Source organism: Xiphias gladius, chromosome 8 (assembly GCF_016859285.1).
Source record: "Xiphias gladius isolate SHS-SW01 ecotype Sanya breed wild chromosome 8, ASM1685928v1, whole genome shotgun sequence".
Taxonomy (NCBI): domain Eukaryota; kingdom Metazoa; phylum Chordata; class Actinopteri; order Istiophoriformes; family Xiphiidae; genus Xiphias; species Xiphias gladius.
Genome location: NC_053407.1, coordinates 19,920,171 through 19,947,856, shown reverse-complemented (window position 1 = coordinate 19,947,856; position 27,686 = coordinate 19,920,171). Strand labels below are relative to the sequence as shown.

Sequence of the window (27,686 nt, the reverse complement as noted above, 5' to 3'; positions counted from 1 at the left end):
ATGATGTAATAGAAACTGTTGCGCCAATTCATTTTGAAAGAGTAACAGCCAATGAGGAAACTCCAGAACTTGGTCGGCCGACCAATGGTGTAATTTCAAGCACTCACTCACGCAGCATTCGGCTGAATAATGGTGTAACTTTATCACTCACTTAGTCAGTCACAGACATGTGTATTTATAGGACGGGCCCCACTGTTGCGGTCCATCCAAAGGCAGATGTTTCAGTGTGAATGTCTTTCACACTAAAAAACTACATTTACTTAGTCCCAAAAAATGTGAAATGAAAGAAGTAAAAAAAAAGACGACACTCCAAATTTATTTTAAATCACTGTCACACAGTATGTTTTGTGTATGTGTTAGAGCGACAAATACATAAAAAGGTGCACTTAATCACACTTGCTGAAAGGGGAGCTCCCAGTTTTCTAGGTTACCATAATCTGATCTCATAAGGCTCATCTTTGAGTCTTTAAATAGGATTGTAGTAAATAGAAACATCACTGATTGTACTTGAATATATTGTCACAGAACACATTCACTCTTCATTTTTTAGGGTTTTGGAAAATAAAATACTGTCACTATATTGACATTATCAACTTTAAAGGGAAGTTTCACCAATTTTAAAATCAGTCTTTTTACAGGTCTTGAGGAGTACAACTGCATATGTGCATCATGTGTAATGTAGTCACCAGATTATTACAAGGAAGAATGGTATAAAAAAAACACAATATCTCTGGCTCTGTTGCATCAATTTTGATCCTTTAAAAAAAAAAAAAAAAAAAAAACGTTGATCCTGAGTCTGCCAGTGTTATAGGAGAGCAATGCTAAATCAGTGGAATATTCTTTACATCATGTTTTTTTTATTCATGTTCATTCATTTTAAAAGTTTCAATGTTACAGTATTTTCGTAAAGTTTTCAACTTTAGCAACATCACACACAGAGACTTGTTGGGTTTAATGTCCGGTAATGCTTGGATTTCACACACAAAACCAGCCTTTTACTCTTCATGTCATTGATGTTTAACCTTTCTACCAAGAAAAATCATTCTCCACACTAATCTTACAATTGAAATGCAGACATATGTTATAAGCAAAACAACTGTCAACAAAGCAGCAATGACATCAAGAGAGTTGTAAACAAACCAGGACATTTTGTTGGATTGCGTCTGCAGATGTCGGGCTCCTTTATGCCTTATAACATATTCTATCCAAAACACTGCCTGGTCCAGTGGTTTCATGGGCTGATCTCTGTGCAGCCTTGAGAGTGTCTGCATGTTTTCCCTGTATGAGGAATTGTACAGAACTGTTCTCAGTGCATCTGCAAAAATGTGCCTATCAAGCATGGCAATATCCACAATCACTGCTCCTCCCTTTGCTTTTATTCTGGAGAGGTTATCAGGCTGATCAAAGAATAAGGGTAGTCCAACTATGGGAACCCCATGGTAAATTGCTTCCTGAACCCCATTGGTGCCTCCATGGGTCACAAACACTCTAGTTTTGGGATGTCCTAAGAGGTCCTTCTGTGGCAACCAGTTGACCAGTAACGTGTTGTTGCCAAGACTGGCTGGCCTTTGTCCCATGTACCTCCACACAACCTTCTGAGGCAGCTGAGCAAAGGCTGCACCAATCTCCTCAGCGACATCTTGAGGAAGCCTCCCGACTAAAGTTCCTAAGGTCATCATAATGACCCCATGATCTCCAGAGCTCTGGACAAACTCCTCCAAGTCTGCAGGCAGCGGCTTTGGGGGTTTGCACTGAAATCCACCCATGTAGACTATATTTGGCATCGTAGGACGTGGAAATTCAAAGACAAAATCATTCCTCATAAGCCATATATCAGCATCCAGGAAAAATGTTAAGTAATCCACATCAGTACCAAAGTACTTCCTGACCAGAGGTTTGTAGTGAGGTTCTGTGATGTATGATAGTGTGTACATCCCAAGGATATAACTCAAAACATTCTTGATTCTTTGAGGAAAAGTCATCCTATCTGTCAGCTCTGTTGCAGTGAAAGGAATGTATGCTAGAGGTGAAGGAGCAATAAGAAAATGAGCTTCACCTTGAATGGTCCATCTAACATTGAAAACAAGAGGAACTTGGAGCCGACGTGCCAGCATAGACCCTCCGCCTATGCCAGGGTCTGTCAAAACCACATCATATTTGGCATCATGTAGGGAACGCAACAGATTTACATCTTCAAACATCTGAACGATCATTTCACTCATTCCCTTATGGAACTGATAGAACTGGTTCACAACTGTCTGCTCCATCTGAATATGAGTCCAGATGCGAGACCAAAAAGATGTAGACTTGCCCTTAAGCTGTATCTCCAGCTGTGGAGACAAAAAGGTTTCAAAGTTTTCTTCAAAGCCACCTGTGCTGGGAAGGGTGACAGAGGTGTAGAAAGGAGACTTTTCACTGATGTACCAGCTATCTGATGCCCGAACCACAGTGACCTCATGGCCTTTGGCATGTAGTTCCTCTAAGAGTACTTTCATGTTTACCCAATGGCTTCCATCCAATGGGAACACCAGTACTTTTCCCCCAGATGCACAGGATAGTTGATTCAACAGTAGAGTAAAGGTGAGCAGAGACAAACAAGGTACCTTCATGGTGACGTCCCTCAGAGACCTTAAAAACAAAAAACAAGTCAGTAAGGGATTACAGTCCGTCCAGTTTGCACATTTGGGTGTTTACAGACTTACTATGATGTGAAATGCATTGGTGGAAAATTACTAACTACATTTACTCAAGCACTGTGCGTAAGTACAATTTTGAGGTACTTGTACTTTACTTGAGTATTTTCATCTGACATTACTTTATACTTCTACTCCACTTAATTCCTGAGGAAAATATTGTACATATTTACTCCACTAAAATACTGTTAGTTGCAACTTTGCTGATTAAAATTCTACATAAAAAACATATGGTATGCTGATAAAATAAAATGCATTGTTAAAGATTATACAGTGGTTGGGCTCCCTTGTCGCGTTTCAGATGTCTATGAGTTGTTTGGGGACATTTTACTTCAGAACAACTACTTTTACTTTTGATACTTTAAGTTCATTTTTCTGATAATACTTGTGTACTTTTACTTTAAAAATAGTACATTTGAATGAAGGATTTTTACTTGTAAAGGACTACTTTTAAAATGTTTCATTGATACTTTTATGTAAGTAAAGGATCTGAATACTTCTTCCACCACTGATGAAATGGCACTGGACAGAAAAACCTTCACAATCAGTGATCCAAATATAAAGAGTTCAAAACAGATTATATTTTTTTCTGAGTGACACCTTAGTCAGTCAGTTGTGACACAACACAACAGCTGAAACAGATGAAATAATATTTACAGCTTAAGTTGATTGCAATGACTGTTAAAAAGCATTGCCTGCTGTTAAACTTTACACTTACACTCAAGTCTAGTTTTTCACACCATATTTCAACATAACACACATTTCAAGGCTGTTTTTAGTGTACGTGTGCTCGTGAGAGAGCTTTTTATTCTCTTAAGTCTTGAGTAATATTAACACTTACCCAAATCCATGGGTACAGGAAAGGCAACCCAACTTCAAAGTGTCACCTCAACTACAGTATGTGCTATTCAAAAATGGCAGGTTTTGTGCATAGTTGGAAAGAAAGAGTACTGAACGCAACTCCTAATGTGTCCTTCAAGGTCGTCAGTACATGATACGCAGTTACATGTCATGTACAGTGCTTTCTGGGTTCAATGAAACACAGCTATGTTGTAAAAGAAAGTATTTAGTGCTGCAGATAAGGGTCCTGTTGTAAAATGTGCGTACTGCTCATGGCACTGCTATAACAAGAGCTCATGTTTGGTTGTAAGCAGATCAGATTTATCTGTTGTGCCACCTAGTGTCAAGTCAGTGCCCACAACTTTGAATGGCTTATCATTGTATACCTGAACAGAGCTGGGATATTAACCAGTCCATATGCTTTAATAAAATAACATAATTGTTTGATATAGTTAATACTCAATTTTCAAAAAAAGCACAGAGCCATAAAAACCACACTGCTCTGGCAAAACCTTGGTTTTTAAACATAAAATCACACTGCAAAGTAATATCGTAATTAGAAACTTTGTCCTTCAGTAACTATGAACAATGAAAAATGGCTCTAAGCTTTGATCAATTAGTTGGGAGCGCTGAACTTGTTAAGTTGAACAAAGGTATTTCAGGTTTGTGTTGGGCTGCATTAAAATGTGCATGTGCTGCATTCTAATTGTAACCATTGGAAAAATTTAAAACATCATTTTATAGAGTAACAGTTTATAGTTAGTTTGAGTTAGTTTGTGGTAATTTGATGATATACATCTTTAATTAGCCATAAAAAAACATGTGACAAGACTATAGACTAAAGATTTAAAAAGTTTTAAAAGTAGATTTTGACACAAGGCCAGTTGATACCCAGTTGATATTGTACTGTTGTGGTGCAACCCCCCCAATTAATCAAACCACTTTGGGGGCCCCTGGAGGTCTGAGGCCCTGGGTTAACTGGTAATCCAGCTCCAATTCTTTTTAAACTTTAAAATTTTCATTTGCTCGTATATAGTATATTGTATATTTATTATACTACAGCCATATATTTATAATGTTTTCTTCTTGTTTTTGTGGGTCCCTGTGAACAGGCTTGTGAGCACCATTGTGAGATTAGTGCCAGATAAAAACGTGTCATATAATAATAACATACAACAAAAGTAAAAAATAAGGCAAAATTAAATGAAACTGAAGGTGTGTAGTGTCATGACTATAAAATACTATTGACAGTGTGCACCCAAAACCAAACCCTCCAACCCTTTGTTGTTATTCTCACGCTAACATGCGAGATCCGTAGACCGACTCAACTGCGCGGTCGCATTCCGCCCCGACTTCCCCTCTGCCAGCGGCCTGGTGGTTTGAGATGAGTAGAAGATGTCGGTGTCGGGGCTGAAGGCCGAACTGAAGTTTTTGGAGTCAATTTTTGACCCAAACCACGAACGATTCAGAATAATAGACTGGAAACCCGATGAACTCAGTTGCCAATTCAACGTAACAGGAGAGAAGCTGCTGATCATTCACTGCAACATCACGGTGAGTCCAGGCCAGCCAACCCAGCCACTGACTATCGACTGAAACCAAATCATTTCGCGGAAGGTTCCGTGTTTACAAATCAACTACGAATAAAGTGTTCGCCTTTATTTTTCCCCTCAGTGTACAGCCCTCGAGATGTAAGGGATCATGTGGATTAAAGAAAACAACACAGCTCCGGTGTTAAATCCACTTGGAAAATAATACATTAAAACGTCGATTAGTAACGACGATGCGGTAGCCTTTGCTAGCCTCCTAACTGAAAGTAACGCTAGCTTGTCTAGTTAGCCAATATAACTGCGTTACAGTTTGCGGTACTACGGCTTCCAACTTTCTAACTACTGAACCCTATCATGTTTAATCTTGACGTTACCCACCTTATGCACAGAGGAACTTTTACAACATTACAGTCGTTCCTCTGCTAGCTATATTTCAAAGAATACAGACATACCACCGAATGTCCCTTTCACACTTTAACCTTAGATAGACGCAGTTTAATGGAATGTTGTTCACTGTGTTTTCTGCCCTTTCAGTAAATAGACGGATCCCTCTGGCGAATTTACAGCGGCGACGTTCGTGTCTCCCTTATCTGGACACCGAATCACGTAGACATTGATCTAATGTAAATACGAAGGAGACAGCGCTGTACTTTAATTAGTGTTATTTTTTAAACTAGCTAATGATATGAGCTGAGCTGTATATGTATTTTGCTAATGTAGATAACGTAAGATGGGCCTGGTGTTTTTGTGCACTTGAACACCAGCTCCTTGAGTCGGTTTATAGACATTATTGGTGAATTGAATCATCTTTAAACATGTGCAAAACATATTGGTAGGTAATGTCGCTAATAACTGGGACTCACCCTTTATCATGGCACTTGTATTTCTATGATTCACGTTGCACAGATCTTTTCAACACCCTGACCACATCCTCCCTCTCTCTAAGCACAAACATCCACATACGCACTTCCACTTATGCTGATTTTTGATTAAAAATGTTTTGATAGCCATGTCATGTTGACACTTGAGCTGAGTCAGTCTGCATCCCTTTAGAGTCAGCCTCAGCCTCAGTCTCAAAGAAACCAGAGTACGTTCAGCATCACACTCCTCCCACTGGTAAATGAGAAGAGGGTGAGTAAAAGGAGGTTTTTATTCCTCCTTGCTCTACCCACAACGGAATAAGGTGTAGTTGGTCCTCAGGAACCAGGATTGAGAGAAACCACTGCTTCAGTTACCTGTGCAGACACATTGATTTGTTCCATTGGGCATTTAGTTGCAAAGAAGATTAGGTTATATAGGACATGATCGCTGTGAGTTTCTTTGAATTTGGCTTTGTGATGGTTAGTGCTAGATCCTGAAAAGATGGGGATCTGGGCTGCAGCTAACAAATGTTTTCATTGTTGGTTAATCAGATATGTTCTTCATTATTTGTTTGGTGTATTAAATGTCGGAAAATCTTTTTTTAATTTTTTATAAGTCCATCAAAGTTTCCCAAAGCCCAAGGTGACGTCTTCAACTGTCTTGTTTTGTCCAATCAACAGTCCAAATTCCAAAGGTATTCAATTTATAAAACAGAGAAGAATCCTCATGTTGGAGGAGCAGGACCAAGCAAATTTATTTTTTGCTCGAAATATGACACAAATGATTGATCAACTCAATCATTTCAGCTAAAGTATGTAGAGAGCTAAATTGCTGAATGGCAGCTCTCTATCTGAATTCAAATTTCAGTAGCTTATGCTCTGTTCACATGATATTGGAGTTAACATAATTACTAGTTTCAGATTTGTAAAAAGAGTCAACATCCAAGTTATAGCGCTAATTAGGGAAGTCCAATTTTTCTTAGAGATTTGATAGATCCAACTTAGTGCTTAATAACACAAAACTATCTGAAAAGCAAACAAAGAGGGATGCCTTGTGTCAGCTAAAGTTTAGCATTCGGTGTAAGTAAACTCAAATTTAACTGATATACAGCTAAAGTGTGAAAGAATGGTATATTTGAGTCCTCACATGACTAAAGAAACAGTCATACAACCATCTTGAGTTGTTGTACTTCGTGTTCTTTTGCAACTCGTAAACATGGGAATCTCTCTCATCTAACACATGGAACCTATCCCGTGTAACATAAAAGCAACATAAAATACTCCTACGCTTTTACTCAAACCCATTTGTAACTTTACACCTGAACCTCACTATTACTATATAAACATGCAGCATTTTCCTATCTTGATATTGTACGTGGGGTCCTTGCCACGGAAATTATTACCAATACATTACATAGAAGTACCATACACAGCAGATTTTCACCATTAGGACTTGCTTGCTAGACTACACAACAGATCAGCTATAGTTTTCACCCCACTATACTATAGTCTCCTGGATGAGGGGCTAGCCCTTTTATGATTCAGAATCGTCTCTTGAATCTCCAGCCATGTAAACTGAAGTCCACACCTAATTTAACAGCTGTATTAAGGTGTAATTGAAGGTTTAGAGCATCACTCAGCCACTTGTCTGCCAGTGCTGGAGATACTCTTGCAGCTCTACAGCTGGCAGTGGACAAATCATTTTGTTCAGTAGGTGGCTGTGTGGGCTAAGACATTTGGTTTGAAATCATTTATATCGTTGGAATAAACTTTTAACATTTTTTGTAGATTAGATTTCCCTGGGCAAAATTTTGGTTTCATGAAAACAGTGATGTTCTCTGTTTAGTGTTAGCATACAATCTGTAGACATAAAGCCCAACACACAAGTATGACCGGCTAAATTTCCATTTCCTGTCGTTGCCTCTGTTGCAGGAATCCTATCCCTCAACACCCCCAATATGGTTTGTTGACTCTGATGATCCTAGTCTGGCTGAAGTGTTGGAACGCTTAGAGGATGTGAGAAAAGGCAGCACATTGGTAAGTTGGCTGATGTGCATCCAGCTTCACAGAGGCTTGCACAAAATAGTATTGTCGCATACAGTCAGTGGCGCCTTTATCAGCTACACTTGTATGAATGCAGTCAAGTACAACAGCCCTGCCATAATGTCTGCAGTTGTGTGCAAAAGTTTTGGCACCCTTGAAAAAATTACTAATTTGTTTATTTAAAAAAAAAAAAAAAAGTGAAATAGCTTCAATTCAACCCTGCCAGCAAACAGACATTAAAAAAACAAGCCCCTCGTCAAATGTTAATGCGTTGCTACTTTTATTTCATGACCTTAAAAAACAGTAATTGTGGCATGTGTTAAAGTCTGGGCACCCTACTAAGTCAGTACATAGTAACACCCCCTTTGGCAGCTATCACAGCTTGCAAACACTTTTTGTAGCAGCTATGAGTCTTTCTATCCTTGGTTTATGAATTTCACCCACTCTCCCTGCAGATCACGTCAAGTTCGGAGATATTTTTAGGCTGTCTTGCACACACACCATGTTTAAGATCTACCCACAGATTTTCAGTGATTTTCAGGTCAGGGGACTGTGAGGGCCATTTCAAAAGCTTCATCTTGTGTTTCTTGAAGTAGTCCATGATGGATTTTGAGTCCTGCTTTGGACCATTGTCCTATTGTAGAGGCCAGACTCTTTTCACTTTCAGTTCTTTGACCGACTGCAGGACATTTGCATCCAGAACTTCCTGATAGTTAGAGGAATCCATTCGTCCCTCTATCTGTGCAGTGATTCCCTGTGCCACACAACCCCAAAGGAATATATTTCCACAGTTGGCAAAGGGGGGTGTCTCTAAGTACTCACTTACTTTAGCACATGCCACAATTGCAGTTTTTTTTTTTTTTAATTTAAGAATAAAAATTAAAAATTAATTTACTTATTTATTCTTTCTATTTTATGATCATGAAATAAAAAGTACCTTTTGCGTACAATTGTATCGTTACAAAGCTGATAACTCTCAGTTTTTTGGAGACCTTTTTGAAAAATATGTAAATTTAGTTACATGTATATTATTGTTAATGTTGGTCTTGTACTGGACTACATTATATTGAGAGTTATTTCTAATTTTTTTGTCCTCGCTGTTTTCATGCATGAGGGGGCAGAATATTAGAAACGCATCTGAATGTAATGCAGACAAGCAAATCACCATCACTACCTTTGACCTCAATTCTAAAATATATAATTTAATGAACTCTTCTATGATACTGTCAACAAAAACTTTTATTGCAGTTGTACAGTTGTATTAGATTGCATATGACTGAACAGATGTACCTATTGAAGTGGACACTTGAGTGTATGTTCAGTGCTAAAACAGTGGAAACTTGGGAGAATTGTTTAATGGCAAGTTGGTTTTCCTTACTGACGTATTGTCTTCACCGCAGCTTCTTCAGCAGTTGAAGCGGCTCATTTGTGATCTCTGTCGGCTTTACAACCTGCCACAACATCCCGATGTAGAAATGCTCGACCAGCCTCTACCTGCTGGTCCAATTACCCAAGAGCGAAAGGTGGGCACTAAAAACAAGAATAAAATTCAATGCCTCTTTGTTACGTTTGAAAAATCTAAAGTTAGTCAGCTTGCATTTTTTTCCCCCAACTACAGCACGGACCATCAGATGAAGTGACATCTGAAGAGGAAGAGGAGGAGGAAATGGGAGAGGTGCCTATTTGTATTCCTGACAGTTCACTGGACTAATATTATTTATAGCTTAGTTATCGAATTTGTTTTACATCCTGTGTCTAAACATAATTAATACGCTGTGGCAGCAGGACATTGACTTGGACCAAGACCTGGACCATTATGACATGAAAGAAGAGGAGCCAGTAGATGGAAAAAAGTCAGAAGATGACGGGATAGAAAAAGAAAATCTGGCCATCTTGGAGAAGATTCGTAAAAACCAGAGACAGGATCACTTGAATGTAAGTGCTCATTCAGTTCATGTTTTTCTTTATTGAGTTTGGTGACTAATAGAGGGAAGAAGTGGAGGAGCTGCCTTTCCCTTTCAATTGTCATTTGAATGTTAAAGTTTTGCAGCAACCTCCATATTTCTCAGCAGAAAAACATAGGAGTTTCCCAGGTAAAACTGGAGTTCAGTAGCCTTTTATCGTATCTGAATCCAGGATCCAATCCACTTATTGAGTCCTTTCAAATATCTTATCAAATCTGAGTAGATTTGACATTTGCAGGTAAATGATGTTCTAAATAACTAAAACTCAAAGAGTCAGTTTAGCTCTATAATCATCTTGTGTTTGCTGAGAAGTCCCAAACACCGTTATTTTTAGTGGTAGCCCGAATAGTGTTTACAACTTGAAATTGAGATGAGCAGCATTAGATATGAAATGTTGATCAAATTCCTGCTTCATGAATAAAATGTCTTCTTCAATGCCATTTACTAATAAAAAGAGCAAGAGCAGATAAAAGGTCCAGTAAGAGATTTGTTAGTGTTGGAGTTTTGCAAATCAGGAGTGTGTAACTGTGTTCTACTCCTGCCATAGGATAAAGCTGTAGCCACTGGACATAAATATTTCACTTTTATTCCATCTGACAAACTATATTTTTTTTCAGTCAATTTGGGCAAGGTCAGACCAACAGTAGCACTGTGTCAAATCACAGACTCATTGTTCATTTAAGACAATGTGTCTGCTGCAGCAGAGGGCTCCGGCAGGGGAAAAAAAATGCTAAGCTTCCCAGCAAAAAGTTTAGTTGGCTCTCAGCTTTCACATCAGCACAGTCCAACATTATCTGGCTACGCAGTGGTATTTTCAGTCTGAATGCAGCCTGGAATCGAGAAATCTTCCGTTCTGTGCATGTCGTATTAGCAGTCAGCAGTAACACGCAACCGAGCTGTAAAAACTGAACTAATTCAAATTGCTGAATGTCTGCAAAGACCAACATCTTAAAACATCTTAAAATGGTATCATCACTGCATGGGCATCAGCATTTGAAGCTTTATGATCAGAATTTCCTTCGTGCTTATAATAGATCTTTCTTTTCTAGAAGTTATGTCCTGCTTGCAAGTCATAAAAATGCTCAAATGTAACATTGTTTATGGGCAGAAATGAGTAAGACTTCAGCTCAGAAACTCTGGTTGCCCTGATATAGGCCCATCCACCTCTCCAGTTTGCAGTATATGGCATTTTCCTGTTTATGCAGGTGTTGTTCATCTGTGTGATGCATCTTTATGATTTATGTTGCAGGGTGCGGTCTCTGGCTCGGTGCAAGCCTCAGACCGCCTAATGAAGGAACTCAGGGAGATCTACAGATCACAGAGTTACAAGACAGGTGACTACTGACACACATTTCTCTGCAGCGGTGGCTTTTTTTGGGTTTAACTTCTCGTCAGCAGGTTGAAGTAAGGTTCTGTGTATGTGTCGCTTCACAGGTATTTATTCAGTCGAACTAGTCAATGACAGCCTTTATGAATGGCATGTCAAATTAAGGACGTAAGTTTTCCCATTCAGTTGCTTTTAATAAACTCAACTTGCCAAATATTTTGTGTGTTTTTTTTTTAGATTTGACTTGTTGTTCTTCATTACAGGGTAGACCCAGATAGTCCATTACATAGTGACTTGCAGGTCTTAAAAGAAAAGGAAGGAGTGGACTACATTCTGCTCAATTTCTCTTATAAAGTGAGTCCTGTGATAATATTTGTCAATTGTTTTTTGGGGAAAAGTTTTGTTGAGACTCAATTTTTTTTTCTTCATATGACAGGATAATTTTCCTTTTGACCCACCTTTTGTACGGGTTGTCTCACCTGTGCTCTCCGGAGGGTGAGTGTGTAGTGATTTCCCCCCTGCCCACTTTGTGCACGTAACGCTTTGAAGAAAGTATTCACTCACTGGGACTTGGTCTGCATTTGTTGTGCGCACAATTTTTTAAAAAATTTTAGATTTTGTTGGGAGAGACGTATTCAAGATATTAATTTGTCCCATTGTGGCTTTTAATTGAATTAATATAAATGTGGAGTATTAACTCCTTTTTCTTTAGCGAGGATGAACCGTAAAATGTTTCACATCACATGTTGTGCTTGCAGCTGCTGCAGATGTGTTGATACTGCGCTTTGCTTGCTTACAATGCTCATGTCAGATCCTCTGATGAATCGCTATACGCTTTCTATAGACGCAGGGTGGACCATATTTTAAGTTGTACTGCACATAGGCTGTTACTGCCTTTTACAGCCTATGTGTTTTGCTGGTGACTGGCTGCGAATTATCATCTCTGACACTTAAAATAAATAAAAGCATCACCTGTACACCAGCGCAATAAGGCTATTAAATGCATTTGAAGACTTTTTTGCACTTAATTTTATGCTGTAATGTGTCATACAATTCCATCATGTGACTCAAACCATAGCGATTCTTCAAGGGGTTCTGATGATTAAAAATAGCTGTAAACAAATTTGCATCAAAATTACTATTTGTGTTTCCTGGTACATCCAAAAGTTTCATTCACAAGTTTCTTGATTCAAATTGCCTCAAAATCAAAAACATTCTCTCCCACAAGGTCAATCAAGACATTGTGAAATCAATTTGAAGCACAGCAAATCTGCCAAAAGTCAAGTGAACACTTTCTTGGTCAAATGTAGACATCTACTTTAAAGTGTTTAATACCCATTCCTAATACTGTGATGTTTTTTTTGTTTTTTTTTGGTTTTTTTTTCAGTTATGTTCTAGGAGGAGGGGCCTTGTGCATGGAACTTCTCACAAAACAGGTGTGTAAATGAGTTTGATGCATCTTATGACCAAATTTTCCTCGACTCAAACAACAGAGGAAGTGGATTCATGGGGTTTTTGTGTGGTTTTGTGTTTTTCAGGGCTGGAGCAGTGCCTATTCCATAGAATCTGTCATTATGCAGATAAATGCAACTCTGGTGAAAGGAAAAGCCAGGGTGCAGTTTGGAGCCAATAAGGTAACTGATGTTATTCATCAGGTCTCAAGTACACTTAAAATGAGAAAGTTTGCACAACACGTCGTTCAACCAGGTCTAAAGGCAAAATTCAGTGGCCACACATGAAGGCAGGGCAGCTTTGGCGTTGACAGTTCCAGTGTATTTTCTGTTTAACTTCAGCTGCCATAGAGGCCGTTTTCACAGACGAGTCACTTTGGAGGAGTAAAAATTATATGTGCATATTGGAGAGAAGGATGCATTTACATCGGTCATTTTATAACGTTATTGGACAGCCAACAGTATAAAGATGACAGGAAATTATGGGAGAGAGGGATGGGTAAAGTCTCCAAGAGGATGCAAACCTTTGATTGATATAGTATTTTTGTTCATATACTTCCTTATTCCATAGCAAGATATTTACAGAGCATTATTTGTTTTTCAGAACCAGTACAATCTTGCCAGAGCACAACAGTCATACAAATCCCTTGTGCAGATTCACGAAAAGAACGGTAAGTAAATATTTCTGTTAATTGTGGCTCAGTAGACACACCGTGGTATGGATCCAATGGCAAACGGGGTTTCTCTTTCTGTTCTTACAGGCTGGTACACACCACCTAAAGAGGACGGATAAGGAGCTACTACCACTATGCACAGGGAACATGTCTTTGGGTCAAAGTATCTTGTTTTCTTTGGAATATTTTCCCCTTCTGACTTACTGGGGATATATCATCTTTCTTGTGGAAACCATCTCGTTGGCTCATCTGACAAGTATTCCTTCGCCCCGGTCCGGGAAAAAGACTGTATTCTGGTGTCACTTTGCTTCTCTCCTCAGTGTTTTCCCCTCAGTGTGAGGAGGATGATGTGAGGGTATCACTAGTCCTGTTATCTAAATATGCTCATTTGTCTTTAAAAAAAAAAAAAAAAAAAAAAACTTTTCTCCCTTTAAATATGGGGAAATGCTTTTTCTTTCGCTGCTTTGACAAACTGGGCTTCACAAACAGTCAGTTACACCTCTTTAAATGGGAATTTTAAAATGATACTGAAGCTCTTGAAGTGGCACCTCACCGCACCTGTTTTTATTGACTTAAGTTTTTTGGAAATCAAGTGGTACATAAATGCAAATATTGTTTTAGAAATATTATTTGGCAATTGTTTTTATTATTTGAGCATCCTAGACAATAAATGAGCCAATTTTCATATTTTAGGAGCGTAAATTTAAATTGAGATGACCTACCATTCTGTATCTTTTAGCTCTTACTTTTTAAAATGCGTGAAGAATACTGGGCCAAGTGGAACCAAAATGCTGCAGTCTTGTTGAACAAATCCACCAGTGGTTAATATGAAGTCATGGCCAGTGGATTTGAAATATCTCAGAATCTGCATATTATATATCTTGGAAAGAGGATACATAGATATATTTTCACCAGATGAACATTGTGGCATCATTTTGAGAGTCCTAACAGACCTAATGTTGAAGCTGAGGAGCTCTTTTTGCCGTATTTCTGTTAACACAGTGCCCCCCCCAATGCTTTGTTTGGCCATTGGCCTTTCTCTTGATTACCGCTGCAGAGGTTGATGGCTAGTTTGATGCTGAAAATGAAGCCCTATGTGTGCAGCCTTAAAGCTCACAGCATGTTGCACAGGGGCCTCGTCTCAACTGCTGTTGTCAGTTTGTTTAGCCGAACTGCGCTGGGATGGGCTTGACAGAGGGATTAAATGAAGGGTGTTTGGATGTGGGATTTTTCATCATTGTCATATTTTCCTGACGTGCATTGATTGTCATGGTTTGCCCCTGCCCAGTTTAGATTTGATACTGCCACCATGTTGCATTGCATTACTTGCAACTGGATTCATCCGCTCTCTGCTGCCCCAGTTCTCTCAGTCAGCAGCCAATTGTCCAGCAGTTGCGGGGCGTCCTTTTCCACCACAGTATACCATGGATGTGATTTGGTGTCTCTCTTGGTGTGTAACAAGACAGATCATTTGTAGTGGGATAAGAACTGACCCGAAATTCTGTATGAAACTGTACGTTTTAACTTTGACCTTGCAATATACTGTAGTACACCATCAGTACTGCTGTTCCCCATACTACAGGACACACACACTGTATCTGTCAATCTATTTGCTCTTTTGCAGTTTATTTGTTAACACTGTCTGCAAAAGTACGTTTGAATGGCAACTCAGGTAACAAACAATCCTTAGGAGGGGAATCTGTACATGTTGAGTTTTGGGTTATTTTCTTGGATTAATTAACGCTGTGTTCCGCTGATGTTTAGGCTCACTCACAAACTGATCTGATGTCAAAAAACAGAAAATGTAATCAGCTTTACAACAATATGGGTCACATGTTTGTTTTAATTCAAGCGATGTTAGAGGAAGGACAATTACGGAGAGATTACAGGACTGCAGGAGCATGGTGACCGCCCCACATAATAGCTCATCAGTACCCACTGAAGTCATCTTTTGCTTTTTTTTTTTTTTTTTTTCCTCTCAAGTACTGAAGTAGATTTGATTTCAGTGTGTGATCTTTGGATATTCCTGATAAACAATGTTTGCACAAATGGCAACAATGTGACTGGAGAGGTCAGTTATAACAACGAGCACATTCTAAGCTAAATATTTTAAAATCAGGAAGAACTTTTTTTTTTTTTTTTTTTTTTTCGTTAGCACACTGCTCAACATCCCGATGTTACAGGTCTGATATATCTTAGGCGTGAGGAGCTATCAGGTATCATCATCAAGATGTGTCCTCACCACTAAAGGGCCTGTGTTGTCTGGCGGCACAGAAAAGTTGCACCATAAACTTTTTGAAGTTTTAAGTACAACCTCCCCTGCAACAAAGCCTTTCATCCCGCTGTGTGATTTTTTTCTCCCTCCAAAAAGCCAAAACTGTGGTCAGAGGGAATATTGAGAGATGATTCAAGTTTGATAGTCATGCCGTGGTGAATAGACTTGCACGCTTCTCTAACTGGACTGTGTGTTGAAAAGATTCATTTATCTCAATTGTCAATTCAGTTTCCGACACCAACAAACAGATGACAGAGTCTGGCACTGTTGGCTCGCTTTGGTTTTCTTTTATTTTTCATTTTCCATTTGAAGAAATTTTGACCATGTACAGTAATTTGTAAACTTGCATCAAGTTTATGAATAAAGAATTTTAAGATTATTGCTTTTTTTATGGGCTTCCCTGTGTGATTTTGAGCCACTAGGTTAACAGAAAGTGTTCATTACTTTTATTTAGTGGATCTCAGATATTTAGGGGCTGGTATTGATATTTTATTAAATAACAAATATTAGCCAGTCATTTTGTTTACTGCTGAAACAATTTTCATACTGATCTGATTAATGTATAAAAGCATTTTTATTTGAAGTGAGTAATGTATCACATAGTTTCACCTACAATAGGTGCTGCTCCCTGTCTTACAGCCCTGAAGGGAACATTGAAGACCTCTCAGTCAGGTTTTCGGCGATTTTTTTTCTTTTATGCAAATACCTCATAACTTCATAAGGTTTCCTGCAAAGAACTATGTAATTTGGTACTAGTTAAAAGGAGGTAAACAGGAATTTGTTTGAAAGAAAAGCTCAATTTAAACCTCAGCAAATATCCATTTATTATTGTAAACCTTGTTCTCAATATGTGCTGAGTCGCATGCTTGCCTGTGGACAAATCTGACGTTTTCTGCTTGTTCAGCTTTCTATCACACAGTTTTGCTTATTAGTACCAAATTACACAGGTCTTTCATAGAAACAGCTTCAGCATTATCATCAAAATAGACTTAATGTAAAAAAAGTGAAAGTAATCATTATGATCAATGGCCCCTTTCCTCGTGTCATATACTGTATGTTATAGGATTGTTGTCACCAAAGGATTTTATGTGTGAGCAGCATTTTTGTTGTAGTTGGTCAGTGTGGAGCTCATTTTCATTGTAATCTTCAAAAAGCTCATTCATATAAAGACATTTCTGTATATTACTGAATCGTAAGAATCTTCTTAAAAAAAAAATCGTGTCTGTATCTTGAAACAAGAAAGAATAAGACAGGTTATCTGTTTTTCATGCACCACATGTGCAACAAAATCCCAGAAAAGTTGACATCTGCTTCAACTCTCAGTTCTTTTAAATCAGGGCTGAAGACTTCTGTTTGTTACCACCTTTTATTAAATTAAATTTGGGATTTCCATTTATTTATATCTTGCACTGCAGTGTAATTTTTATTCTCCTTATCCTATTTAAATGTCTCTTTTATTATCTTTATAGTTCCACTTGTTTCTTTTTCATTGAGCAACGCATAATTGTTTGAATGGAAAAAAAATCTGCAATATAACTAACTCAAAGTAAAGTAAAGTACAAGAACCTCAGACCTATACTCAAGTACAGTAGTACTTGGGTAAATATACTTGCAATGCACCACTGACAAGAGTAGGGAGCGTCAGCCCAAATCACTCTAAGTCTTTTGATGCGGAGGTTAGGAATCCTTGCACAAATTTTATTGCCACATTCATCCTCAGTTTGAGTTTAAATGAACTGAATACTTGAAACCTCCTGCTGGGCTGATACATTGGAACAGGAACCTCAATTTTATTACCTTTTACTTTGAAAACGAATCATTCTGTCCTCAAAAGCAAAAATAACGTAGAGGAGGTCTTGAGAGTTGTTGTTGAAGAAAAACCAGCAGCATCGTTCAAGAACAGGAGCCACTCTGTTCAGAGTAGCTGAGACTAAATTTGATTTTCAGTCAGTTTTAACCAAGGGCAAATAATTTAGATTTGGTTGGAGGGCACATGAAGATTACAGACATTTTTTGGATTTTGAAAACGTCTGTGAAAACTGTGCATCTCCAAAATGTCAGTATGTCATGAAATGACAAAAACAACAAAAACATCTTGTTTCAAGCTTTGTGACAATTGCCTTTTAGTGGTTTTGTCTATTTTTTTTCATTCCATTAAAGAGAATCTAACCTTTTAGGTTATCTGAAAACATGGCTCTTCTACATCTACAGCCATGACAGAGAAATTCTGACTGGTGTGTGTAGAAGACTGATTTGCAAACTCATTGAATAACAAAACAAGATGCAACAAGAACGGTTTAATATCTATAAGGGTAAGACCAAATAATACAAAAGTAATACACAAAAATGTATTCCTCATTTACTTCACTCATGGAGACACAGCCTCCTCAAATGTTTCATTCACCTAATTAGAGCATGTTCCTATTTAATGTGTTTATCCATGGCAAATATTTATCTCACTGCCAGTAATTATATATTTATATCTACTTATGATATAGTACATGATAATACATATCAAATAACATACAGCACATGTGGAAACATTGGGAAGTTAGTGGGAAATGGCTCTCAAACTTTGATACAGTGACATGAAATGCAGAGTATTAGCTGTCAAAATGCACTGAAGTTCCTGCTACATGATAACGATACAGGTGTAATTTCCATAAACACATTGACTGTGCTGTATCTACATATGGCAGAAAGTCTGGACTGGTCCGAACCTCACCATCCCACTTGTCTTTGTGCATAACTTTGCTCTTAATTTATAGATCTGATCTGCTAAACTTTGTGCATTTACTAACAGATGAGCATGTGAATGGTACGGTTTACAGGGTTATACTCCATAACTACTGTATGTGCATCTGCTGGTGAAAATGTTATGCAACTGTAAAATTATACTAGTGGTGTCCAACTTGAAAACCATGTTTCTTTACGTTATGGTTGTCAATTTTTCTGTCTATATTTGAAGCCTGCACAACAGGACGCCACTTGATCCTAATAACTCTACTGTTTAATAGATTTATGTAAGTATTGCTCCACTGTGATTCACTGTGAATTTAGTTTTTGCACTGATGTCAACAGGTAACCCAGTGCAAACATTACTTTAGATTTTCAAAAACATTGTAATTATAAAAAAAAAAAAAAAAAAAAATTAACAATCTGTTACCAACAGCCATGGAAAGACGCAACGAACATGTGCTTCACACTCACCCATACATCATCCAGAATACACGGGGGGGAAAAAAAAAGGTTGGTGCAAAAAAAGGAAACAACTAAAAAGGAAAACAACAAACAGCCTATTGAATACCACATCATCACAATCAGACAAGACAACTCACAGGTTTCGAAATAACGAGCATTCAGTTACGTATCTTCTGTTTCAAGTCTAATACTGTATTACTGTAATAACCATCTACTGAATCTTGAAGAGTCAGAGTGACAGGAGGCAAAAACCTTTTCAAGGAAATCAACAGGGCACTGTCTCTGACTGATCAGGCCTCACAAGGGCGACGCACAAATATTCTCTCTTTCAATTTCACTTCATAAAGAAATAATTGGCTTGAATTTTATATTCTATTTTCTTTTTTATAAATATATTACACCTATTCATGGAATAACACCAACAGCCACAAAATGACACATTAAGGCCTGAAAACCAGAGCTTCAGAAACAAGTAGCCATTTAAGCATTTACATGTAGGGGTAAGTGGAAAATTTGCCAAAGGGGGAAAACATCCATCACTTCATACAACGTTATGACCACCTACAACAATGATTATTAATATTTACTGTATGTCCAACCTGCAAGCGTTTTGGTTTTCAGTCAATTTAAACGTGCACAATGTTGATTTGGAATGTTTAATCCAAAGAACTTCAATCCTAAATACTGCATGTGCTTCACTTCAGCATGTAATAATAAATCATTTAACTGAAATCAACCTGCTCAACACATAACCAGGATGCAACGACAAAACCAAACACTGCAAATGGTTAAATAAGTGGTGATAAAAGGAGACAAAAGCCAAATACGTTGACACTTTTAAGGGCTTTACAGGTGGAATTTAAAACCAGCTATCACAACTTTCCTGAGAATGTAAAATAATGTTGAATTAAACTGAATCATCAACAGTAAAGAAAAAGAAAAGGTACAATCAGGTCACCAAAACATGAACTGTAAAAGGGCTTCTCTGGGATTTAGAAGCTTAAACTCGCAGAAATGCAGATGGGAAAATACCTGCCAGATAAATTTGTGCTAGATACTGCTTCCAGCAAATGGCGTCTAATTTTAATTATGTTACAGACAAATCATTTGATATCTCTTATTAATTTTTCTCTCAAATGTTTCTATTCTGATTATATTGTTGAGATTTTGGGTAAGTTAAACTTTTTATTTCTCAACAAAAAAGTACAAAGTTTACGCGCGGAGTAAGAAAAAGGAATTTCTTGGCTGATATTAAAAGGATAAGATGCTCCATTGTTAATACCTAAAGGTTTAATTGTACGCTAAACTTTAAGGAATAGTTTGGCGTTGTTCACTTTCTTGCTGAGGATTAGATGTGAAAATTGATACTACGCTCATGTTTGTACAGTAAATATGAGGCTATAGCCAGCAGCCTGTTAGCTTAGCTTAGCACAAAGACTGGAAACAGCAGGAAACAGCTAGCCTGGCTCTATGTAACAAATATTAGAGCAATGCGTCTCTCAGCACCTCTAAAGCTAACTAGTTAACATGTTATATTTTATTGGTTTGAGCCGTACATTTCATTACATTTGGATACAGTCTTTATGCTATCCCAAGCTAACCAGCTGCTGGTGGTAGATTGATATCTACCATAGGGGCATGAGAGTGAACCGATTTTCTCATCTAACTCTCGACAAGAAAGCAACGCAGCACGTTTCGAGCACGTTAAAGGATTCCTTTATGGGAAATGGTTCTTTAGGTTTTCTTGACATACTGTGCATCAACCGAGGGGCAAATTGTTGTAGCGTTCGGTGACCTTATAACTTCAAGGCTAAACGAAAGTAAACACTCTAACAATGTCGGTGTTACAGTACCTTGAAAACACATTAAAAGTCAGTAAAACATGTTTTAAAAGTGTGACACGGGCAGAGGCAGAGACCCAGACCCTGTACTGACCACAGATTAACCTACCTGAATAAACTGATGAGGCTCAGGGGATTGGTTTTAGCTATATTATGTGTCTCCGTCAAAAAAGCAACACACGCATTGACCAGCTAAAACTGAGCAGCATAAGAGATTTTAAAAAAAAAAAAAAAGCTTTTTAATCACAGGCTTTTGATTTAAATGTGAACTGGCTACAATTGTTAACTCCCATGTGTGTCAAAATCCAATAAAAGTACATTTCCACCAAAAACATGAGTTTTCTCTACATTGTTCTGTATGAACCAGCTTGTACAGTATGATAATGAAGGGCACCTAATTCTGAATTGTGTTCTTAATTGATCCCTTTTTTTTTTTAAATCTCTCCCACTCAGCAGCCTGGCCCCCGCCTCTGTCCTACATCGGCTCGTCGTAGTTGTAGGTGGGAGCTGCCGAGTACTGGTTCTGCTGCATGGCTCCCTGCGCGGCTCCCATGGCCGCCTGCTGAGCTGCCTGCTGAACATGGGGGTTCTTCCAGGCCCCGGTGGCCCACTCCTCCTGGGCCTTACCCAGACTGCCTCCGCTGCCACGGTAGAAGTTATGAACCTATAAAAGACAGCGCGGGAGGTTTGTCATTGACAAGGTAGTTTACTATCATTACAGTAAAGAAAGAAAATACGGTCTACAGTCTTAAGGTTGAACTGAAATTAAAATTAATTTTTGCTCAGAAATCAGTCAGTATATATCTCTGATGTTTGCTTTGACTTGTGTTATTAATTGGCCATAATTGTTTTACAAAAAAGTAGAAATTTAAGTTTTGTGTATTTTTCAGCAGTGATAGCGCATACAGGCACTTAACCAGCCGGCTAACTGATGCTGTTAGCCATTACTTATACCACGGTCATGTCATGTGGGATACCTGGTAGAGATGGGAAGGTGATGCTCCATTGGTCGTGTTGGGTCGTGTGAGGACTAAAACACTGTGCACTGACAATATGACACCATATCCATTCGATTTGGGTTTAATTACATTGAGCAACATTTCCGTGAGGCATCCTTATTTGTTTGGTTTGTGAGCGGCGAGGGTTTTATTTTCGTAACGTTATCCACATGTAAGGGCTCTGGGCTGAGTGGGAGCGTCCGGGCAGGGCCAGTGGCAGAAACAGTAATGCGCATGTGCAGTTGGCCACACAGCGTAGAAAAAAAAGCTAGAAACGCTTTTTCTCGGCTCACGCGCTAAGCGAGCAATTTTCATTAAAGTGAGTGATTGCTATCTTTGAGCCCGGTATCCGATTCCTATATTACATCAATTCTTGCAACACCGGCCCTAAGATATCAGTCAACCACTACCAAGGGAAACGCTTCCCAGAGAATTTTTACCATATGAAAAGTACAAAATGCTCATTTCTGTCACTGGGAAAGAAACTAAGCCTTTTCAGTTTCTTTTTTTTTTTTTTTTCCTGAGAAGAAGTAGGCCTGTATAAGTCACCTTTGAGAGGGCAACGAAGGAGAGCACAGCCACTGCAGTAAACATGATGGTGGGAATCAGCATCACCACAGCTGAGCCAATGTTGGTGCTGAAGAAGGTGATGGTAGCCAGCCAGCCACTGACGGGGAACAACAAAAGAGTTAGCATCGTCACACACTTACAACAAAGCATGAAACCGTGATGCATTGTCATCACCTTTTAAGTTGGCTCGGCGATACTATTAGCAAAAGCTTGTTTACACATCCGGCAGAAACGGATCATCATTAGCATTTATTTGGAGTCGTGTTAGTGTCCACCTGATGAATATTCAGAACGTCCTTTCAGCTCTTTTTTTTCAGCCTACACTTAAGTCGCAAGATGTTCTTGCTTTCTTGCAAACTTTGTCCGTCTGTCATTTGGTGCAGAGCAGGTAGTATACAGTAGGCGTTTGGAGCTTTCTCACTGAAAACAGCCACCCGCTGTGGCCGGAAAGCGGCGGTGATGAGCGCGGTGAGAGTGATCCATAACAGTAAAGCTGCGAGCCAGAGAAAACCAAAGCAACGAGTTGAAAGATGCTTAATGCTCCACAGTACTGATGGGAACTGCAGATTAAGTGATACTTCTCTGTGGGTCCGACACAATGAGCAACCCCTTTCACATTAAACATAGTGATTTAATCTCTTGTTAATCTAAAAATGGAGATCGTAGCAGCTTTAAATTAATATGAGACATTTTTTGATGGTTTTTCGACCCGGTCTTCATATTTATGATATCATTCCGGTATACAGAGGTTTTGTTCTATGTGCTTACGTAAAAGACTGACCTGACGCATAAAAGTAATGCTTTAGGTTAACCTTTTCACAGCTCATACAAAACTGTGCTGTGCATAAATTCTAAAAGAAAGCCTTCTGTTTGTTGCTGGGTATAGTTCAGTAAACTGAAGTAATGGAAAAATATATTCTATATTTGTACCTCAAGCATTGTTTTGAGATACAGACTGGTGACAAATTAAAGATAAAATCTGTATATATATGGGTGGATAATCACAACAAATGAAGATACTTGCTCCTGTGAATCATATGCTATGGCCTTCACCGTCACCAGATTTCAACCCAGCTGAACACCTATGGGAGATTTTTGGACCGACGTGTTAGACAGCGCCCTCCCCCTGCCATCATCGAAACACCAAATGAGAAAAAATGGAAGAATGGTTTTCATCCTTCCAGTCGAGTTCCAGAGACTTTGGGGATCAACGTCAAGGAGCACTGAATCTTTTCTGGCGGCACTCGGCGGCCCAACACCTTACTAAGACACTTTATGTTGGTTTTTCCCTTTCCATTTGCACGTCATACTATTAAGTATCTGTATTAGATTTATATATCCACTGAAAGTTCTTACCACACTCCCCAACCTGGAATGCCAACAGTCTGGATAATACTGATCACCACCTGGGCCATGAAGACGAAGAAGAAAGCCATGAAGTTGAAGGAGCTGTCGGTCCTGCACAGAGAGAACAATCGACGTCACGAATGATGTGATTCAGCAGCAACAAACGCTGTGTATGCTCAGAGTTGGAGTCAGCGTACTTGAAGGCCTTGTAGATGGGCCTGAACCAGCACACGTAGGAGCAGGGGGTGAAGAGGATGAGCCACAGGATGGCCATGCCGAAGTTGGTCGCGCCACCACCTCCACACATCCACGCCAGGCAGCCAATCAGATTAAAAGCCAGCGTGGCACTGTTCACTGTCAGCATCGCAGAGGAGGAGCAAAGATGATCAGAAAATAAAAAACTGCAGACAAAAACCTCTAAGACAAATAGCCGCTGAGCTGCATTGCTCATAATTGAGCAGGACTGAATCACTATGATTCTCAGCAACTACTCAGCAGTAACATGTTCAATTCTATATCAAGCTACAATAATTGAACATAAACTGGAGCTAAAACCTATATAGCGCACACAGCACATGATTTCTACTCAACAAGTACCAGACATTATGTATAAACTAATCTACTTTTTCATCGGACTTACATTGCTGGTTTCAAATGGCAGAACCTAAGTGGTAATGAAAAAGATGCCATAATGCTCATGTGAATATAACAATTTGACACATTACCATTATCTACTGTTATCACAAGGGCTGTGATTGATGATTATTTACAGAACTGATTAATTTGCAGATTATTTTCTTGATTCATTGAGATGAGTCGTTTGATCTATGTAACGACAAAAAAATAGTCCTGTCAACTGTAAATGTGTCTTGTTTTGTCAGACCAACAGACCAAAACCCAAAGACACTCCATTTTCGGTGATAAACACCATAGAAAAGCAGCAACTTCCCACATCTAACAGGTGGGAACCAGAGAATATGTGGATTTTGCTTGAAAAATACCTGAACAAATTAATAAATTGTCAGAGTAGTAGCTGATAAAATTCATGCGGATGGTTCTTTTAGATTTGTAGCAATTTTTTTGCTCAAATCGCAAAGCAAATAGCAATTGTCTCAAACAAGTTTATGATATTGACATGATATTTCAAATGATATATATATATATATATATATATATACACATACATACATACATATATATACATATATATACATGCACAAGAAAATGGAAAGATAGATTAATGCTATGACCAGTCTGACTGGTCTCCCAGGTTTACTGGAGTGTCTGATATTTGACTCTCATAATATTTAGGGTAAAACAAACTGAGACAGCATGAGAGATCAGAGGCAGTGCACAGGTTAACAGTTTATACCCTCACGCAAGCAACATAAATGAAACTTGAGTTTTAATAAAAGATGTTGCGTCCAGGGGTCAACACTCAAACTTTGACAGCAGGTACACTCACAGATCCATAGGTAGTAGAGCCTCTTGCACATGGTGCGTCGCTGGTCCGGGATCTCATTGAAGTCTTGGTAAAAACATGGCTTGAGGGGGATGAATCGAGGCAGGGGAGGGAAGTTGTTTTCTAGGATAGAAGGACACAGTTCGACACAGCTGCCCACACACCAAGTTCATAAAGAAACCAAGTCAAGACAGCTGCATGGAGGGTTCGAGCTTAGCCTTATAACTGGGTTGATTTTGCTGCCAAACTAGTCCAAAGACTATACATCACATCAATGCAGTGCAGTTAGCTGGAAAGATATGCTTACCTGCCATGATGACCGTTCAGTATTTTCCTCCTCTTGCAAACAGACACGCAGACTTCAATATCGGCTGCCTTGAAAACCAAACTGCAAAACAACAGGGACTGTTTTTTTATCAATTGCTAAACCCACTCACTCACATTGCTTTCCTTGTAGGCAACAGGCCACAATCCCCCCATAGGCCTCCCTGGGTGGACCAGCGAGCACGCCTCATTCAATGAAAGACTTCGGAATCCCCATATGATTTGATTCGAGATGGTGCCCAGGCCGTTGAAGGCATCCACCCTATCGCGGAGCATCGTTCATCATGGCGACACGGCAATCATCTTTTCTTGACCCGCGTATCGCTGTAACGCGCGCGCGGTGGCGAAACAGCGTGGCCTTGTCGCGATTCCTAAAAAATGGATTCATAACCCGTGGGCGCAGAAATAGGCGTGTTACCGGCCTACAGAGTTTACAGACCCGACTGTAGTAGAGGTGTTTGTTTAGCACCTTATCGCTTCCAGTAGGCGACGATCAGCCGCTCTCCTCACTATTCGCCCCTGTTCCTAAACCACATTTCAGTGCTTACGATGGTAGATGTGGTGCGTGGCTCTGAAGGGCATCTTTCTGCCACAAAAAACAAAACAAAAAAAAAAGACAACAGACTGGTGTTGGTTGATTCCATGCATTATGATCCTAACAGTATCTTAGATGAATGTGTATTTCCTTCGGCGGGTGGCAGTGATGCTGCAGTAGGACACGGCGCATCGTGACCACAGACGATGGAGAAGCGTCCTTCAGCCTGTGCGGACACGGCGCTCCGGTGCTTCTTCTACATCCGGACGCCGAGCAGGTCAGAACCCAGACGTCGGCGTTCTACTGAAGCGAGATAATACACCTTAACGCACGACCCCCCCACCCCCCCCCACCACCGCCTTTCCTAGATGGAGCGTAGCCTAATGAATGGTAATGCCGTGATCAAAACGCCTTACCTCCCGTTCAGTCCGAGAATGTCGCTAGAGTCCCTCCGTTCGCTTAAAGAGCATCCTATGGATCAGTCTGCGTTAACGAGCACTGGAGGAAACGGGCAGATCTGGCGCCTGGTCAGACAAAAATACGTGTCGTTATTCATCAAATGACGGGTATGGGAGTAAGAGGCGGTCACGTGACGTAAGGTCTTTTTCTTCACGCACATACCCCTGCGCTCGTTGTACCCGCCCGGGTAGGGTACCAGGGCCCCGAGAGAAAAAACAAAGAAAAACGGGATTTGTTCCTGACTGAGCCGACCAATCACGAAGCAGGAACATTCGAACAAGCTCCGCCTTTCGGTGATGCTGTCCACAGTGCTGAAAACCAGAGGAGGCGTTACAAGGTCTGATCTGATTGGCTGCCTGTTAGCTACCATTAGCACCAGTTTTGATAAAAGGTATAAATCATTTTAGCTTAAAAAGATAAAAAAAATAATTAAATATGCTAAGTATGCAAAATGTGTAGGAGATGTAAGTGAGAGGTTGATAATGACTAGTGCTCAGGGTTCAGTCAAAGGTAGTGAGTAACTCGTGGCTTTATTTTGTAACTCGTGGCTTTATTTAGGATTGATAAATTGTTTACAAATGCTTCATCAATCAGTCATAAATCACTATTTAGAACGACTTTGGGGTTGCCAGGTTTTTAAAAATGTCTCTTGTTTGACTTGATGGCTTACTATAGAGCGAGAAACCCCAGAGGATTTATCAATTACTTGACTACTAATGACTCACCAGGTAAGTTTGAAAAACAGTATTTAGGGGAAATGGAAGTCAGGGGAAGTCCTCCATCCTCTGGAAGTTCAAGCTCAGTGGTGCATAATGCTCCTTTTCTATATTTTTAGTGTGCAATCAGGGAATTGTTAAGAGGTCACTACCAGATGATCTGAGAAGCAGAGAGGATTCATATATTAAAAGGTCCTAAAAATATGACAGGTTTATAAGCACGCAGCAGTAGTTTTCACTCTATTTAATTTACAACACATTGGAATCCGATGCAAAGACCTAAGTTTTCATTGTCTTTGCTGGGACTGTAGCAGAAAAATCATGAAGGAGCTGAGGTTGCCTGAGAGGTTTTTGGGGAGACCCCTGAAAAGACCATTACAGTAGTCTGTCCTGTGAGAGATGAAAGCACGGAAAATGTCTTCTTCTTCATGCCCGGACATAAATGATCTGATTCTTCAATCACTTTAAACTAATTCAGAACCAATTTTTGGGCAAACTGCTGTGTAAGGTTTCAGTTGATTTGTCTTGGGTTATCTAGGCTTTTTCATAACAAAAG

General features: G+C 39.3%; 3 protein-coding genes across 10 annotated transcripts; 1 reads left to right on the top strand and 2 right to left on the bottom strand.

The window, feature by feature from the left end:
* Positions 1 to 749: 749 nt before the first annotated feature.
* LOC120793039 (UDP-glucuronosyltransferase 2C1-like) lies at positions 750 to 6,014 on the bottom strand. 4 transcript variants are annotated; one of them, XM_040132626.1, is made up of 2 exons: positions 5,947 to 6,014; positions 750 to 2,628 (listed from the first exon to the last, which is right to left on the bottom strand). In XM_040132626.1, exon 2 carries the CDS (start codon positions 2,607 to 2,609, stop codon positions 1,008 to 1,010), a length of 1,602 nt encoding a protein of 533 aa, XP_039988560.1. In that variant the 5' UTR covers positions 2,610 to 2,628; positions 5,947 to 6,014; the 3' UTR covers positions 750 to 1,007. The 4 variants fall into 4 exon arrangements, with proteins under 4 accessions (XP_039988560.1, XP_039988559.1, XP_039988557.1 ...); XM_040132625.1 differs by lacking the exon at positions 5,947 to 6,014 and adding an exon at positions 5,462 to 5,600; XM_040132623.1 differs by lacking the exon at positions 5,947 to 6,014 and adding an exon at positions 4,831 to 4,931.
* LOC120793040 (ubiquitin-conjugating enzyme E2 Q2-like) lies at positions 4,819 to 17,046 on the top strand. Of its 2 annotated transcripts, none has more exons than XM_040132628.1 (13): positions 4,819 to 5,087; positions 7,876 to 7,980; positions 9,387 to 9,509; positions 9,605 to 9,661; positions 9,772 to 9,921; positions 11,200 to 11,284; positions 11,385 to 11,445; positions 11,541 to 11,631; positions 11,714 to 11,772; positions 12,665 to 12,713; positions 12,816 to 12,911; positions 13,333 to 13,399; positions 13,490 to 17,046. In XM_040132628.1, exons 1-13 carry the CDS (start codon positions 4,929 to 4,931, stop codon positions 13,519 to 13,521), a joined length of 1,134 nt encoding a protein of 377 aa, XP_039988562.1. In that variant the 5' UTR covers positions 4,819 to 4,928; the 3' UTR covers positions 13,522 to 17,046. The 2 variants fall into 2 exon arrangements, with proteins under 2 accessions (XP_039988562.1, XP_039988561.1); XM_040132627.1 differs by having other exon boundaries at positions 9,769 to 9,921.
* Positions 17,047 to 20,427: 3,381 nt separating this feature from the next.
* scamp5a (secretory carrier membrane protein 5a) lies at positions 20,428 to 26,615 on the bottom strand. 4 transcript variants are annotated; one of them, XM_040133264.1, is made up of 8 exons: positions 26,577 to 26,615; positions 26,372 to 26,479; positions 25,404 to 25,484; positions 25,100 to 25,219; positions 23,832 to 23,988; positions 23,644 to 23,745; positions 22,267 to 22,384; positions 20,428 to 21,383 (listed from the first exon to the last, which is right to left on the bottom strand). In XM_040133264.1, the coding sequence occupies exons 3-8, from the start codon at positions 25,408 to 25,410 to the stop codon at positions 21,195 to 21,197; spliced, it is 693 nt and encodes a 230-aa protein (XP_039989198.1). In that variant the 5' UTR covers positions 25,411 to 25,484; positions 26,372 to 26,479; positions 26,577 to 26,615; the 3' UTR covers positions 20,428 to 21,194. The 4 variants fall into 4 exon arrangements, with proteins under 4 accessions (XP_039989198.1, XP_039989200.1, XP_039989197.1 ...); XM_040133266.1 differs by having other exon boundaries at positions 25,100 to 25,290; positions 26,372 to 26,606; XM_040133263.1 differs by having other exon boundaries at positions 26,372 to 26,606.
* Between the last annotated feature and the right edge of the window lie 1,071 nt (positions 26,616 to 27,686).